The sequence below is a fragment of the Myotis yumanensis genome, unplaced genomic scaffold (assembly GCF_028538775.1).
Source record: "Myotis yumanensis isolate MYYU_CA2020_CCGP unplaced genomic scaffold, mMyoYum1.0.hap1 SCAF_3, whole genome shotgun sequence".
NCBI lineage: Eukaryota > Metazoa > Chordata > Mammalia > Chiroptera > Vespertilionidae > Myotis > Myotis yumanensis.
The window spans coordinates 126,215,378-126,233,170 of record NW_027223754.1 but is presented as its reverse complement, the minus strand read 5'-3'; the positions used below and the strand labels follow the sequence as shown (position 1 = coordinate 126,233,170).

The 17,793-nt window shown below is 39.3% G+C and overlaps 1 protein-coding gene across 2 annotated transcripts in view; it reads right to left on the bottom strand.

The window, feature by feature from the left end:
- EEA1 (early endosome antigen 1) overlaps positions 1-17,793 on the bottom strand; it is a 154,814-nt gene that overhangs the window by 104,537 nt on the left and 32,484 nt on the right. For both annotated transcript variants that reach the window (XM_070409588.1, XM_070409589.1), the window contains exon 2: positions 5,446-5,538. In XM_070409588.1, the coding sequence (XP_070265689.1) occupies positions 5,446-5,538 (93 nt within the window). The remainder of the gene's footprint in view (positions 1-5,445; positions 5,539-17,793) is intronic.

Here is a 17,793-nt window from a genome sequence, read left to right as displayed (position 1 = left end):
TGAGTAGTTATAATAAATACCTTTATGTGATACAATATATTAAACAAAATGTCTTATAATGAAAGCAATTTTTAGTCTTCATCATATTCCTCTAGCCTGAAATCCCTTTCTTGCCCACATCCATAATTCCCAGTAGGTGACCCTTCATTCTACTTTTCTGAGGCAAATAATATCATTTTAAAACAATCTTCCAAATTTCTTATACCTCACAACATCTGTATTTTAAAATGTGTACTGATACACTGAGCTATGGTTTAGGATTTTTGTCTGATAGGAACAGAAGAAGGACAAGAAAATGGAGGAATTAATAGTATTGGGAAAAGTAAACAAAATGAAGACAGTGGTGAAGGACAAAAGGTTATAAAAGTTATAATGTCATGAGTTTGGGCGTCAAAAATAGATGTGGATTTGAATCTCAACCTATGCTGACTATATGAGCTCAGTTTTCTTTACTTGCTGCCAGTTTTCTCATCTATAAAAGGGGGCGAATACTAGTAACTATTCTCTACAATTATTGAGTAGTACATAAAATGCTTAGTACAGTGCCTGAGACATTGTAAGTGTTCCCTAATACCAATTGTCATTAAATGTATGGTTAGAAAGGAAAGAAAATAAAGCCTGGAAAGGTTAAAGACTAGAAGAAAAGAGAGGAAATTAAAATCTGAAATATTCAGCAAGGCCAAAGTTAAGTAGTGAAAATATGATGAAGATTTTGAGAAGACAGGTACTTATGGTAAGAAATGAAGAATAAGCCCTAGCCAATTTGGCTCAGTGGATAGTGGGTTGGCTTGCAGACTGAAGGGTCCTGAGTTTGATTAGGGTCAAGGGCACATGCCTGGGTTGTGGGCTCCATCCCCAGTTGGGGGCGTACAGGAGGCAGCCAATCAATGATTCTCTTTCATCATTGATATTTCCATCTTTGTCTCCCTCTCCTTTCCTCTCTGAAATCAATAAAAGTATTTTTTTAAAAAAAGAAATGATGGATAAGATTTTAACATTTCAGGTAAAATTATTCTGCTTGATAATAAGCTAGAGAAGGTACTGCGGCGGCTTGAGTAGCTAGAAAAAAGATAATAAAGAGCATTGGAATTGATAACATTAAGAACTGAGAGATGAGAATGTTCCTTAAACCACTAATGCCACTTAGGACAAAAGTAAAGGAAGACTGCAAACAAGATTCCAAAGTTGGAAGGAAAGACAGGGTAGCAGTTAACAGCTAAGCTTGGGTTTGAATCATGGATTCACACTACTCTTAGTAGATTTTAGGGCCTTCAATTTCCTCATCTGTTAAATGAGATAATAATAAACCATTTCATATGTGTTTCCTGAAAATTAAATGACATAATACATATAAAATGCTTATCATAGCACCTGTAACAAAGAAAACATTAATAAATGTTGGCTATCATTAATGTCATTGTTCCTCTTGTTAACAACCCTTAAAGGAGATTAGCTAGGAGATGAAAGTGAGGAACATGAATTCAATTTTGGGGGGTTTTGGGGGGTTTTGTTGTTGTTGTTGTTGCTGTTTTAAATAATGAAAGGGATGTCTTTCAGGCAACCACAGTCCCAAGTGCTAGAACTACAAAGTAATAGTTCTTTAAAAGAAGGCATCAAAGCATTTTTTTTTTTTTTTTTGCTATCACAGCTTTATGCCTTTCTAGTTTCTTCACTGTAAATTTTCACATAAAATTACTCAACTGTTCATTCAAAAAATATTTACTGCCTTAGCCAGTTTGGCTCAGTGGATAGAGCATCAGCCCGCAGACTGAAGGGTCCTGGGTTTGATTCTGGTCAAGAGCATATGCCTTGGTTGTGGGCTCAGTCAGACATGCAGGAGGCAGCCAATCAATGATTCCCTCTCATCACTGATGTTTTTCTCTCTTTCTTCCTCTCCCTTCCTCTCTGAAATCAATAAAAATATATTTAAAAAAAGAAAAGAATGCAGTTGAAGTCAAAATTCCTTTAAAAAAAATATTTACTGAGAATGATTACTGTGCTCCATCCATTACGCTAAGGTGCTGAGAACACATATATGAACCTACTGGTTCTGCTTCTCTTTAGAAAACCCTAATATAACTACCAAAAAAACCTGTTGGAATGAATAAATTAATTTAGTGAGATTGTAAAATAAAAGATAGGCATACAAAAGTCAATTGTATTTCTACATTATAGAAACACACGAGTGGAAAATAAAATTAGAAGCAATACTATTTACACTAACATAAAAAAATGAAAATTACCAATTAATAAATTTAATAAAATATATAACACTTTTACATTGAAAACTACAAAATATGGCTGAATGAAATTAAAGAAATTGAATTATATCATGTGCAAGAATTAGAATATTCAATATTAAGATGGCTTCTCTTTCCCAAATTAACTGTAGGTTATATATAATCCTAATCAAAATCCTAGTAGAAGTTTTCTCAAATTTATAAAGAAATACAAAGAACCTATTACATAAGAGTGAAAACAAACTAGAAAAGGACAAAATTGGGAAACTTAAACTATCTAATTTGAAGACTAACTATGAAACTACAGTAATCAAGACAATATTGACTTAAATATACAACTAAACAAATAAAATACAAATATGCAAATTGACTATACCTTTGCTATGCCTTAAGCCACGCCCACCAGCCAATCAGAGTGACTATATGCAAATTAACCCAACCAAGATGGCAGCCAGAAGCCACGGAGCTGAAGCAAGCAGGAGACTTGGTTGCCCCAATGATGGAGGAAACCAGGCTTCCCGCCTGCCGCAGCAGGCTCTGAGATCCACTCAAAGCAACAAAGTTTCAATTATAGAAGGTAAATAAATCCCAGAATAAAAAAAGAAAAAAAAGAGAGGCTGGGAGCTTTCGTCCCCGGGGGGGTTTGACCAGCCTGAAAACGGCCCTCAGTCCCTCACCCAGGCTGGCCAGGCACCCCAGTGGGGACCCCCACCCTGAAGGGGGTGTGGCCATCTGCAAACAGCCATCAGCCCCTCACCCAGGCTGGCCAGGGAGACCAGTGAGGACCCCCACCCTGAAGGGGTGTGACCAGCCTGCAAACACCCATCAGCCCCTCACCCAGGCTGGCCAGGCAACCCAGCGGGACCCCCACCCTGATCTGGGACACCCTTCAGGGCAAACCAGCCAGCCCCCACCCATGCACCAGGCCTCTATCCTATATAATAAAAGGGTAATATGCAAACTGACCCTAGCAGCAGAACAACTGGGAATGACTGCTCACTATGACACACACTGACCACCAGGGGGCAGACACGCAATGCAGGAGCTGCCCCTTGGTGGTCAGTGCACTCCCACAGGGGGAGCTCTGCTCAGCCACAAGCCAGGCTGACGGCTGCCAGTACAGCAGTGGTGGTGGGAGCCTCTCCCGCCTCCTCAGCAGCACTAAGGATGTCAGACTGCAGCTTAGGCCTGCTCCCTGCTGGCAAGTGTACATCCCCCGAGGGCTCCCGGGCTGCCATAGGGATGTCTGACTGCCAGCTTGGGCCGGATCCCCCAGGGAGCGGGCCTAAGCCAGCAGGTGGTCATCCCCCAAGGGGTCCCAGACTTCGAGAGGACATAGGCAGGGCTGAGGGACACCCACCCCAAGTGCACAAATTTTTGTGCACCAGGCCTCTAGTATATACATAAATATCAATGAAACAGAATTAAGAACATAAGAATACAGCCACATATATAAGGTCAATTGATTTCTCAAAAAGTAAAAGTAATTTAATGGGAAAAGGTAACATTTTCAACAAATAATACTGAAATAACGATATGGAAAAACGTGGTTTACATATCCATGTGGAAAAAATAAACATCAACCACTATCTCACATCATACACAAGAATTTTAAATAAATCAGATTTACATGTACACCCTAAAATGATTTATTTTTAAGTCAGAGGAAAGCATAGGAGAGTCTTTGCAATCTTGTGGTGTTAAAAAAAAAAAAAAAAAATTATAGGAGGACCCAGAAAGCATTAACCATAAAAGAAAAGGCTGACAAATTGGACTTCCTGTAAATTAAAAACTTCTCCTTGAAAACACCATTAACAAAATGAAAAGCAAGCCATGGACTCAGAAAAAATATCCACATCACATATATCTGACTGAGGTATAAGGCCTAAAATTAAGGCCCAATATTATGTGCTGCTTTGACAAGTGATGAAAAGGAGGGGTTTCAAATGGCCTAACTGCAAGTTCCCCTCCCCACTCTGCTCTTGCAGATAATGTCCTCTAGCCAAACAACCCTCTTTTCCATAAGAAACAGGGCAGGGCTTGCTTGTTATACCTGAGTAGTGGATTTCAGTTCCCTACCACCATGTCATAGAATGAAGCTCAACCACTGAGTCACACTGGATGGGCATCAATTATAAATAGATTTCTTTCCAGGATTATAGCTGGGCACTTTAAGCTCACCATATCATGAACACAGTTTGGAGGGTTTTTTTTAAGACGTTTCCTTAAACTTGTTCTTAATAAAGTTTATCTGATATTTTTCTTCTTGCTCTCGCAATCTTGTAACATATTATAGTAAATACTATAGGCCCGATGCACAAAATTCGTGCAAGAGGCTCAGCCCTTGCAGCCCCAGCTTCGTCCGGAAGGTCGTTCAGGTATCTGGTCTAATTAGCATATTACACTTTTATTATTACAGATACATATACGGTACATGAAGACAAATGGATAAAGAGACAGATGGTCAGAGAGAGAGAAAAAAACAGAGACATGGTTAGAGAGAGAAATATATCCAAAAACACATGAGAGAGACTCATTAACCAAGAGGAGAAGGGGAGAACGAAGAAAAGGGGACTAGGTGGGTGGTACCATTGCATCCAGAAAGGGTCAACTAACAAAACCTATCAGAGCAGAATGTGTATAGATCTCTTAGGAACAGCATTATGGGTTTATGTTCTTCTCTTTCCTTTCTTCATTCTCTATAACGTGCAAATATTGTTTGTTTTAAAAGATAATTGTAATAAAGCAGCTACTAAGGTTGGTTTCTCAAAAATGTAAGTTATTTCTTTTTTAGACATTTTTTCTGTTAATTTTAATAAGCTATCAAAGATAAAATAAAAGTTCTTACGAAGACAGAAAATAATCTATAAATTTTAAAGATAACTTAATTTTTCATTAGCTCAGCAGTTCATGACAGTACAAACACATAGATACTTATTAACCAAGAATTCTTTATAAACTAATTTTATGTCTTTAAGTTGAGATGACATTAGCATTGAAGAGATATTCACAATATTATTTTTCATTCTCACAACTAAGTAGCAGTATATGTCTATAAGTATGATTCAAAGGTTGCATTCCTTTGTAAGAAAAACCTATAATAACTTTTCCCAAGAAACCTTTAATTACTACTCATTACTCCAAATATTTGCTATTTTCCCTTAAATAATATTGACTTTTATTGCCAAATTATTATTTTTCATACCTCTGAAGAGCTTTCATTATTGACATCCACTGTGTTAATAGGAGTTGCTGATGAATCTAAATCAGAGCCTTGAGAGCCAACTCTCCCAGGAGTCTGAAACATAAACAGAAGTGGGTGGGATCAAAGCAGATATTAACAATATATTCATAAACTATTTAATAACCTAAATAGTAATCAGGTCTAGGCTAACACATAAATAGATGTGTCCTCAATAATAATGAACAGTACTAGCAGCTATTCTTTATTGAAAACTGACTGCACCTAATACTGTATTAAGATCTCTTTATGTATTATCTCATTTTTAGTCTTTTTAAATAAAAATTTTACTTTTGGCTACAGTGGTCTATAGTTTCAACTCACTTTCAGAACATCTTATTAATTACAATGACATCTCTATGAGAGGTAGGAGAAATGTCATCTCTATCAATAAGAAAACAGATTCAAAGCAGCTAAAGCAAGCATGTCAAACTCGCAGCCCACAACAAATAGTTTTGTGGCCCAACCAATATAACGGTATGTAAGAACGTTTTAATAAAAATTTCATAACTTAATTTTTACAATATCCTGTTATACATAATTAATAACAAACTACAACGTTCACTAATAACTGATTACTATAATCGTGTTGCATTCATTTCTCTTACGTGCCTTACATGCAAGCGCACCATTTCTCTCCACTAATACTAGCAGTGAATATTCTAGCAGCCGATTGCCACGTCATTGGTCTTGTACAGACTTGTTTGGTGTGCACAACAGGAAATATCTCGCATTTGGAGGACAAAAAAAAATAGGTTTACGTGTGTTATGCTTATTAATTTGTGTAGTTATTCAGTGTCTGGTAAGTTAATGTTCAAGAAAAAATATTAATTTTTATTAAAATGTTCTATTACTTTATGTTAACTATTACTCATTTATTTTAGCCCTTTGTATTCAGCATGTCTCTATCGAAATAAACCTATGTTTCTGTGAAAATTGAATTTTTTGTTTTTTTGCGGCCCATATAAACTTAAACCTTGTTTATTTGGCCCTGTGTTAGCCTTTAAGTTTGCCATGCTTGAGCTAAAAAATTTCTTAAGATTGTACTGAACAAAAATCAGAAAGAAGCAGAACTAAAATACTGATCTGATTCCTTCTGCATTGCTCTCTCAAATGCACCAACTAACCTACAATGACTTGAGGGGGTGCTAAAAAGACCAACACAGTTTATATTATCTAGTCACCCAGCAACCTACCATCCATATCAACCATTACCAATCTGTCTCCAATACTTGATATTCCATCATCAAAGATATAGTTTGTAAGGCTAGAGTTTTTTTCTCCCCTTCAACCTTTATCATCTAACTTTATCATTCATTAATACCTAGGAGTTACCTTAAAGGAACTGTAGATCTATTAAAACACTGAGCAAAAAAAGACAGATTCAGAGCACAAGGACTGACTCAATAATCCTTATAAAAAAAAAAATTATAGTATATACTATCATTCCCAGTTTACACAAGAGAGAACCAAGGTAGAGTCTAAGAAACTTGCCCAAATTCACATGGCTAATAAATGGAGAAAAACGTTTAGCTCAGGCTGTCTGGCTTTTAATTACTAACTTATAGTGCTTCTCTACTGGACATCTTCACTGAGATGTACTTCAAGCACCCAAGATCTAGATCAATTCACTACACATTTGCCTCAACACACATTCTGTAATTATACTATTATCACCACCAAAACAAGACCCTTTTGCAATTTGCCTAAAATAATCCTATTAAACAGACCTAAATAAGCCCAAGAATTATTTCAGGTATTTACTTCAACCAAATAAGGAAATATCTGCAACAGATAAGCTACCCTAGATTGCTGGTAATATATAAAGATTCATACTATCAACAACTATATGATTGATATAAAGCAGCATTAATCTCTGTAAACACTGCTATCAAAAAATCAAATTGTGAAGAAGGGAAAATGGCGGCGGTATAGATGGATGTGTCCCGTGCCTTCTCCCGGAGCAGATAGGGTAAGCAGCTGAAACGAGTAACATCCAGCACGAATAGGCAGAATAGATTCAGCTGGGAGACAGTTTCCAGCCAGGAAAGGCAGAGGACTCCCGGAGAAAGGGGACTGTTGGAGACTGCCGGATCGGGCTCCCCTAACCGGATCCGGCTCCCCTAACCGGGCAGCCTCCAGTGCTGCTGAAATCTCTCCCAGAACGCCGGCGCAGCCACGGAGACCGAGCCACCTTGAGTGGCTGTTATTGGAAGTGTATACATCCAGAAATCCTGCAACCACAGCATGCAGGGATTAGCTACTATCCCAGAAACACCGGATCTCAACCAGCGTGAATACGTGGACTCAGAGGAGCCCTGCTTCTCCTCACGGAAAGGTCAGATTTCGCCTAAAGGTGCGGTTTGCAATTCAGGTTGGAGAGAGGAACGCGCTCGGGGGTAGTTTGTGCCCCACAAAGTCCGCGGCTGTTGGGGCCAGCGTGATCCGCGAGTGTGGAAGGGTCCTCACAGGGCTGCTGGCAGAAGGGAACTCTAAAAATAAGCCCATAGCTGGACTGGATGCAAAAAGGCAGCCTCGGATTTTGCCAGTGTGCTGGCTGCTTAGTGCCAGGAGAGAGAGGATGTGCGGAAGAGACTGCGCACAGAGCTAGACGGTAGAGGGTTGCGAATTCACACACTTTCTCAGGCACTTTTTTTTTTCCCTCTCTCTCCCCCTTAAACCGTTGCATTTGATTATTAAACCCAATACATAGGATTGCCCAACTGGAGTCACTCACAGACACTGCAGGGGAAAGCTGTTTTTGTGGAACCTGGGAAACAGAGCAGGGAGTAAAGATCAAAGAACCAGCTCTGGGCAGTTGACTCCCCCAAACCAGTATTAATGCAATAGGGTAAACAAAACCTAACTAATGGCTAGAGAGGACTTATAGCCTCGGAGGTCAATCCAGAAACACTACCACCCAGGGACTGAGCCACAAACTGTCTCTTCTGTAAACACAAATAAAGGCAGTCTGGGAAACAAATACTGCCTGCTTTAAAATCAGGACTGTGGTTTACAACACGGAGGAACAGTGTATTGCAGGGAACTTCAACACTCTCCTGAATACGTGACAGGACTAAGGCGTGCCAGACAGAAGAGTAGAAGAAGTGAAGGGCCTTCACTACTGCACATTTTTATTTTTTTATTTATTTTTTCTTCTTTTCACCTTTTAATTAAGAAACTATTTTTTTTCTTTTTTCATCACCTGATTTTACTTTTAATTACTACATTTTTATTTTTTACCAGTATTATTACTACTACAATTTTACCTTTTTTTTAAGTGTCATTTTATTTTCTCTTTATTTTGGGATTAGTGTTCTACATTCTAGTTTCATCTTTCCTTTAGCATCATTTTACTCTACCTCAACTTTACCTTTATGCCAAAACTCTCTCCCTCACTTTTCCCCTTTTGTTGTCCTCTTTCTCTTACCCTATTCCTGTTTTTAGATTTTCCCTATTCCTTCTTTTTACCCCGTTTAAATTTCACCCTACTTATATATCTAATTTCCAATCCCCTGCTCTAAATCCATATACACCTCTCTCTTATCTTTCTTCATTATTCAAATTTTTTTTCTCTCTGTTGTTTTGTTGTTGTTTTCTTGATTGTTGAATATATTGGGGGTTTTTATGCTTGTTTGTGAGATTGTTTTGTTTTTGCTTTTGCTTTTTCAGTTGTGTGGTTTTTTCCGGTTATTTTTTTTGCTTCTGTTTTCCTTCACCTCGCTTGATATTGGTTGTTGTTTGTAGATTGCATTCATCCCCAGTGATCTGTTGCTAGAATGTGTTGGGATTAGTGGCTGTTCTATTGGAATTTTCTCCCCATATAAACAGTTTCTTCCCCTCTTCTATTTCCTTCCCTTTCTTTTCTCTCTTAATTTTTTTCCTTTTACCAATTTCATTTTTGCACTCCTTTTTTTTTTCTTTCTTTTTATCTTTTTTCTTTTTTTATTCTTTCTTCCTTATCCCCTAATTCTCTTTGCTCTGGTGGTCACCTTTATTTAGGGTTATTAGTATCGTGAATACATTTGTGTTCAGTGCCTTGTGCGTTGTGCCTTGTTGTGTTGTGTTTTGTGCCTTTAAATCAATGCAGCAGAGCAAGAACTACATAACCAAACACCTGGAGAAGAGAGATCATGAGGAGACAAAGAAACAGCCGGCATATGAAAGAAAAACAGGCATTACCAGAAAAGGAAGTAAACGAAATGGAGGCAATGGAGGCAAGCAACCTGTCAGAGAAAGAATTCAGAGAAATGGTCATAAGGTGGATGAAAAGAATGGAAGACAAATTCAACAATATGTGTAAGAACCAAGAGGAAATGAAGAAGAACCAAGAAGAAATGAAAAATGACATTACTGCTATAAAGAATTCAATAGAAAGCATCAATAGTAGACAAGAAGAAGCAGAGGACTGCATCAGTGAGCTAGAAGACAAGATAGGAAAAAATACCCAAGCAGAGCAGCTTCTAGAAAAAAAAATTAAAAAGCAGGAGGAGAGCCTAAGAGAACTTTGGGAAAACACAAAACGAAACAACATATGCATAATAGGGGTGCCAGAGGGAGAGGAAACTAAGCAAGGAATAGAAAACCTGTTTGAAAAAATAATGACAGAAAACTTCCCTGATATAGGGAAGAAAAAACTCACACAAATACAAGAGGCTCACAGAGTCCCAAACAAAATGAACCCCAAAAGACCGACGCCAAGGCACATTATAATTAAATTGGCAAACACCAACAATAAAGAAAGAATCTTTTTTTTTTAATTAAATCTTTATTGTTCAGATTATTACAATTGTTCCTCTTTTTTTTCCCCCATAACTCCCCTCCTTCCAGCTCCCACCCCACCCTCCACCCTCACTCCCCACTCACTGTGTTCATCCATAGGTGCATGATTTTTGTCCAGTCACTTCCCGCATCTCCCACACCCCTTTTCCCCCCAAGAATAGTCAGTCTATTCCCTTTCTATGTCCCTGATTCTATTATAATCACCAGTTCATTCTGTACATCAGGTTATTTATTCACTTGATTCTTAGATTCATTTGTTGATAGATGCATGTTTGTTGTTCATAATTTGTATCTTTACCTTTTTCTTCTTCTTCCTCTTCTTAAAGGATACCTTTCAGCATTTCATATAATACTGGTTTGGCGGTGATGAACTCCTTTAGCTTTTCCTTATCTGTGAAGCTCTTTATCTGACCTTCAATTCTGAATGATAGCTTTGCTGGATAAAGTAATCTTGGTTGTAGGTTCTTGGTATTCAGCACTTTGAATATTTCTTGCCATTCCCTTCTGGCCTGCAAAGTTTCTGTTGAGAAATCAGCTGACAGTCGTATGGTATTCCCTTGTAGGTAATTGAGCCTCTTTCTCTTGCTGCTTTTAAGATTTTCTCTTTGTCTTTTGCTCTTGGCATTTTAATGATGATGTGTCTTGGTGTGGTCCTCTTTGGATTCCTTTTGTTTGGGGTTCTCTGCGCTTCTTGGACCTGTAAGTCCATTTCTTTCTCCAGATGGGGGAAGTTTTCTGCCATTATTTCTTGAAATAGGTTTTCAATATCTTGCTGTCTCTCATCTTCTGGCACTCCAATAATTCTGATATTAGACCGCTTAAAGTTGTCCCAGAGGCTCCTTACACTATCTTCACACTTTCGGATTCTTTTTTCATTTTGCTTTTCCAATTGGGTGTTTTTTGTCGAATCTTTGGTTTGATTATTGTGCTCCTCTGGTCTGCTATTGGGTATAATATTCTTTATTTCAGTCCGTGTATGCTTACTTTCTAATTTCTTTATCGTAGCATCGAGGGTCTCATTAGTTTTCGTGAGGTTCTGCACAAATTTATGGCAAGCCCTCAAAATTGCGATTCTTAGCTCCATATCCTCCATTTCTGTCATGTTTTTTTGTCTCCGCATCTTTTATGCTTTCTTGGTGCACCCCCTTGTGGTCTCTGTGCGCAGTCTTGTTCTAGCCAAGCCTTAATTGTTGTAGTTAACACTAGAGGGGTTTGACCACCAGGCCGACTGGCTATAGGAATCAGCTGTATGGAAAACGTCTGCCTTCTGGGGAGGCGCTAATCCAGCCTTTGCCTGAGGTGATCCGGCAAATGGCTGTGCGCAGGGTTTGGGCGGGGCGGGCTCAACAGGGCGGGCGGAGGGAGCAGTTATGGCCACGCTCAGTCCCATTCCCAGAGGCTCTGCTTCTCAGAACCCCGGCAGCCGCTGCAAACTTCGGAGAGAAAGCTGCCCTCAGGTTCCAACTGATGCCGGATAATCCCGCTTCTCCCGTTTGAGTCTGGGTCCCTAGAGACTCGCCCGGATCTGGAGCCCAGAGTCTGAGACTCACTCCCGACAGAAAACGACAACCGCGCCCTCAGCCACCAGCCCGCTTTGCGCGCGCACCTCGGTACCTTTGTATTTTCCACACTGCGCCGCCTCTGAGCCTCGATTTGTTGTTCTCTTTCCTTCTAGTTGTAGAGTCTCTCTTCAGCCAGCCTTCCTGTGGTTCTGGGTGATGTCCGTTCAGTCTTTTAGTTGTATTTTTGAAATGGTTGTTTGCGGCAGCGGTCTCCGGTGTTTACCTACGCCGCCATCTTCAGTTTCCGATCAAAGAAAGAATCTTAAAAGCAGCCAGAGAGAGACAGAAAGTAACCTACAAAGGATCCCCCATCAGACTAGCGACTGATTTCTCAACAGAAACACATCAGGAAAGAAGGGAATGGAATGAAATATACAAAGTCATGCAAAGAAAGGGTCTGAATCCAAGAATACTGTACCCAGCAAGGCTATCAATCAAAATTGAGGGTGAAATCAGGAACTTCACAGACAAAAAAGGACTACAGGAGTTTATTATCACCAAACCAGCAATGCAAGAAATGCTAAAGGGTCTGCTGTAAAAAGAAAAATAGGAAGTGAAGAAGGAACACAGGGGTAAAGAACAAAAATGGCAACAAACAAGTATCTATCAATAATAACTTTAAATGTAAATGGATTAAATGCCCCAATCAAAAGACATAGGGTAACTGAGTGGATAAGAAAACATGACCCATATATCTGCTGTCTACAGGAAACCCACCTCAGAAAAAAAGACGCACACAGACTGATGGTGAAGGGATGGAAAAGGGTTTTTCAGGCGAATTAAAATGAAAAAAAAGCTGGGGTAGCAACACTTATATCTGACAAATTAGATCTCAAAGTGAAGGACATAAAAAGAGATAAGGAAGGCCACTTCATAATACTAAAGAGAGCAATCCAACAAGAAGAAATAACTCTGGTAAACATATACGCACCCAATATAGGAGCACCCAAATACATAAGAAAACTTCTGGAGGAGATCAAGGGAGAGATTGACAGCAATACAATCATAGTAGGGGACTTTAATACCCCACTATCATCATTGGACAAATCCTCTGAACAAAAAATCAGCAAAGAAACATCAATCCTACATGACTCACTAGATCAGATGGAATTAATTGACATCTTCAGAGCATTTCACCCCAAAGCCACAGAATATACATTCTTCTCAAGTGCACATGGGTCATTTTCAAAGACAGACCATATATTGGGTCACAGGCAAAGTCTTTTTAAATTCAAGAAGATAGAAATAATATCAAGCATCTTCTCAGATCACAATGTCATAAAACTGGAAATCAACTACAATAAAAACAATCCAAAAAAATCAAACACATGAAGACTATATAGCATGCTATTAAACAATAACTGGGTTACCAGAGAGATCAAAGAAGAAATTAAAAAACATCATGGCAACAAACGACAATGAAAACACAACAATCCAAAACCTATGGGACACAGCGAAAGCAGTCTTGAGAGGAAAGTTCATAGCTTTACAAGCCTACTGCAAGAAACAAGAAACAATGAGAATAAATTACCTAACTCTACAACTCAACGAGCTAGAAAGAGAGCAACAAGAAAAGCCCAGTGTAAGCAGAAGGAAGGAAATAATAAAGATCAGAGCGGAAATAAACGACATAGAGACCAAAAAAAAACAATACAAAAGATCAACAAAACCAAGAGCTGGTTCTTTGAAAGGATAAACAAGATTGATGAACCTCTAGCCAGGCTCACCAAGAAACAAAGAGAGAGGACCCAAATAAACAAAATCAGAAATGAAAGAGGAGAAATAACAACAGACCCCACAGAAATACAAAGGATTGTTAAAAAATACTATGAACAACTCTACTCCAACAAACTAGACAACCTGGAGGAAATGGACATATTCCTAGAAAAATACAATCTTCCAAAACTTAATCAGGAAGAATCCAAAAATCTCAATAGGCCAATAACTATGGAAGAAATTGAAGCAGTCATCAAAAAACTTCCAGCAAACAAAAGTCTGGGGCCAGATGGCTTCACAGGGGAGTTTTACCAAACATTCAAGGAAGAACTAAAACCTATCCTCCTCAGACTATTCCAAAAAATTCAAGAGGAAGGTATACTTCCAAGCTCATTCTATGAAGCCAGCATCACCCTAATACCAAAACCAGATAAAGACAACACAATGAAAGAGAATTACAGGCCAATATCCCTCATGAACATAGATGCCAAAATCCTCAACAAAATTCTAGCAAATCGGATCCAGCAGTACATTAGAAAGATCATACACCATGACCAAGTAGGATTTATCCCAGGGATGCAAGGATGGTACAATATCCGCAAATCAATAAACGTAATACATCACATAAACAAATTGAAAGATTAAAAACCACATAGTCATATCAATTAATGTGGAAAAAGCATTTGACAAAATCCAACACCCTCTCTTGATAAAAACTCTCAGCAAGGTAGGAATAGAAGGATCATACCTCAACATAATAAAAGCCATATATGGCAAACCCATAGCCAACATCATAATCAATGGGCAAAAACTAAAACCATTTCCCCTAAGAACAGAAACAAGACAGGGATGCCCCCTCTCCCCACTCCTGTTCAACATAGTATTGGAAGTTCTAACCATTGTGATCAGACAAGAAGAAGAAATAAAAGGCATTCAAATTGGAAAAGAAGAAGTAAAACTGTCCTTATTTGCAGATGACATGATACTGTACATAGAGAACCCTAAAGACTCCATCAAAAAATTATTAGACTTAATAAATGAATTCGGCAATGTAGCAGGATACAAAATTAATGCCAATAAATCTATGGCATTTCTTTATACCAATAGTGAACTTACAGAAAGTGAGACTAAAAAAGCAATCCCATTTACCATCGCACCAAAAAAATTAAGATATCTAGGAATAAACTTAACTAAGGAGGTAAAAGACTTATATGTGAAAAACTATAGGACACTGAAAAAAGAGATAGAGGAAGACATAAACAGATGGAGGAACATACCGTGCTCATGGATTAGTAGAATCAACATCATCAAAATATCCATACTACCCAAAGCAATCTATAGATTCAATGCAATCCCCATCAAATTACCAACGGCATATTTCAGATCTAGAACGAATGTTCCAAAAATTCATCTGTTATAAAAAAAGACCTGAATAGCTGCAGCAATCCTTAGAAAGAAGAACAAAGTAGGTGGGATCTCAATACCAGATATCAAGCTGTATTACAAAGCCACTGTTCTTAAAACAGCTTGGTACTGGCACAAGAACAGACATATAGATCAATGGAATAGAATAGAGATCCCAGAAATCAACCCAAACCACTATGCCCATTAATATTCAACAAAGGAGGCAAGAGCATACAATGGAGTCAAGACAGTCTCTTCAATAAATGGTGTTGGGAAAATTGGACAGATACATGCAAAAAGATGAAACTAGACCACCAACTCACACCACACACAAAAATAAACTCAAAAAGGATAAAAGACTTAAACGTAAGACGGGAAACCATGAAAATACTAGAGGAATCCACAGGCAGTGAAACTGCAAACATATGCCGAAGGAATTTCTTCTCTGATACTGCTCCTTGGGCAATGGAAACTAAAGAGAAAATAAACAAATGGGACTACATCAAAATAAAAAGTTTTTGCACAACAAAGGAAACCATCAACAAAACAACAAGAAGGCCCACTGCACAGGAGAACATATTTGCCAATGATATCACCGATAAGGGTTTAATCTCCAACATTTACAGGGAACTCATGCAACTTAACAATAGGAAGATAAACAATCCAATCAAAAAATGGGCAACGGACCTAGATAGACACTTTTCGAAAGAAGACATACAAAAGGCCGAAAGACATATGAAAACATGCTCAAAGTCACTAATCATCCGAGAGATGCAAATCAAAACAACAATGAGGTACCATCTCACACCTGTCAGAATGGCTATCATCAACAAATTAACAAACGACAAGTGCTGGAGAGGATGTGGAGAAAAAGGAATACTTGTGCACTGCTGGTGGGAATGCAGACTGGTGCAGCCACTGTGGAGAACAGTATGGAGTTTCCTCAAAAAACTAAAAATGGAACTCCCATTTGACCCAATGATCCCACTTCTAGGAATATATCCCAAGAAACCAGAAACACCAATCAGAAAAGATTTATACACCCCTATGTTCATAGCAGCACAATTCACCATAGCTAAGATTTGGAAACAGCCTAAGTGCCCATCAGCAGATGAATGGATTAAAAAACTATGGTACATCTGCACAATGGAATACTACACTGCGGTAAAAAAGAAGGAACTCTTGCCATTTGAAACAGCATGGATGGAACTGGAGAGCATTATGCTAAGTGAAATAAGCCAGAGAAAGATAAATACCACATGATCTCACTCATTTGTGGAATATAGAGAACAACATAGACTGATGAACAGGGACAGTTCCAAAGACAGAGAAACAGTGATCAGACTATCAATCCCCAGAGGGAAAGTAGGGGAGGGTGGGGGAAGGGGAAGAGATCAACCAAAGGACTTGTATGCGTGCATATAAGCCAAACCAATGAACATGAACAATAGGGGGATGAAAGCATGAGTGGGGGGGGAGGGAGGTTGGGGGTAAATGGGGGGGATGAGGACATACTTGTAATACCTTAACCAATAAAGAAATTAAAGTTAAAAAAATCAAATTGCGCTGTTCAGTGTTTCTCAGTGATTAGAGCATAAGCCCACACACAGGGTAAATGCACATACCTGGGTTGCTTCGATCCCCACCCTGATCAGAGAATGTGAGGGAGGAAACCAATCAATGTGACTCTCTCACATCAACGTTTCTCTCTCTCTCTCTCCTCTCTCTCTATCGCCCTTCTCCCCACCCTCCCTATCTTCTCTCCCTTCCTTCCTTCTATTCTCTCTGAAAGTGGAAAAAATATCCTTGTGTGAGGATTTGAAAAAAAATTAAATACAAGCTTTTGAAGGAAGAACAGCACCTTACTGGGCAAAAAAAAAAAAAAAAAAAGCAAACAAAAACATCATTTTTTACCGCACCTATCACAGAAGTTTTAACAATATGAAGTTTCTTTGAAATACATAATTTACTTATTCAGATTAGTTGTATAATGAATACAATTAAGTAATCTACAATTGCACTGTTGTAATCCAAAGCAACCAATAGCTGTGTCTTGCAATTCAATCACTATCCTATCTAATAAAGAGGGAATATGCTAATTGACCCTCACGCCATTGCAAAGATGGCGGCACCCACAGCCAATAAGGAGGAAATATGCTAATTGACTGCCACGCCCTCAAAGATGGCGGTGCCCACAGCCACAAGATGGCCAGCAGGGGAGGGCAGTTGTGGGCGAACAGGCCAGTAGGGGAGAGCAGTTAGGGACAACGGGGCCTGCAGCAGAGGGAGGGCAGTTGGGGGGACCAGGCCTGCAGGGGAGGGCAGTTAGGGGCAACCAGGCCAGCAGGGGAGGGCAATTGGAGGCGACCGGGCCAGCAGAGGAAGGCAGTTGGGGGAAACTGGGCCAGAAGGGGAGGGCAGTTGGGGGTAACCGGGCCAGCAGGGGAGCAGTTAAGCATCCATCAGGCTGGCAGGAGAGTGGTTAGGGGGTGATCAGGCTGGCAGGCAGAAGCTGTTAGGGTCAATCAGGCAGGCAGGCAGGCGAGCAGTTGGGAGCCAGCAGCCCTGGATTATGAGAGGGATGTCCGACTGCCTATGGGATCGGGCCTAAACGGGCAGTCAGACATCCCCCAAGGGGTCCCAGATTGGAGAGGGTGCAGGCTGGGCTGGGGGACACGCCCCCCCATACACAAATTTCATGCACCGGGCCTCTAGTATCTAATAATAGAGGGGGGAAAAACAGAAACTAAAACAAACATCTAATAGCATATAAAGAACAAATATAGAGAGGAATATCAAGTTTTTTCTAATATTTGGTGATATGCTGAGTGAGAGCTTCTAAATTCTC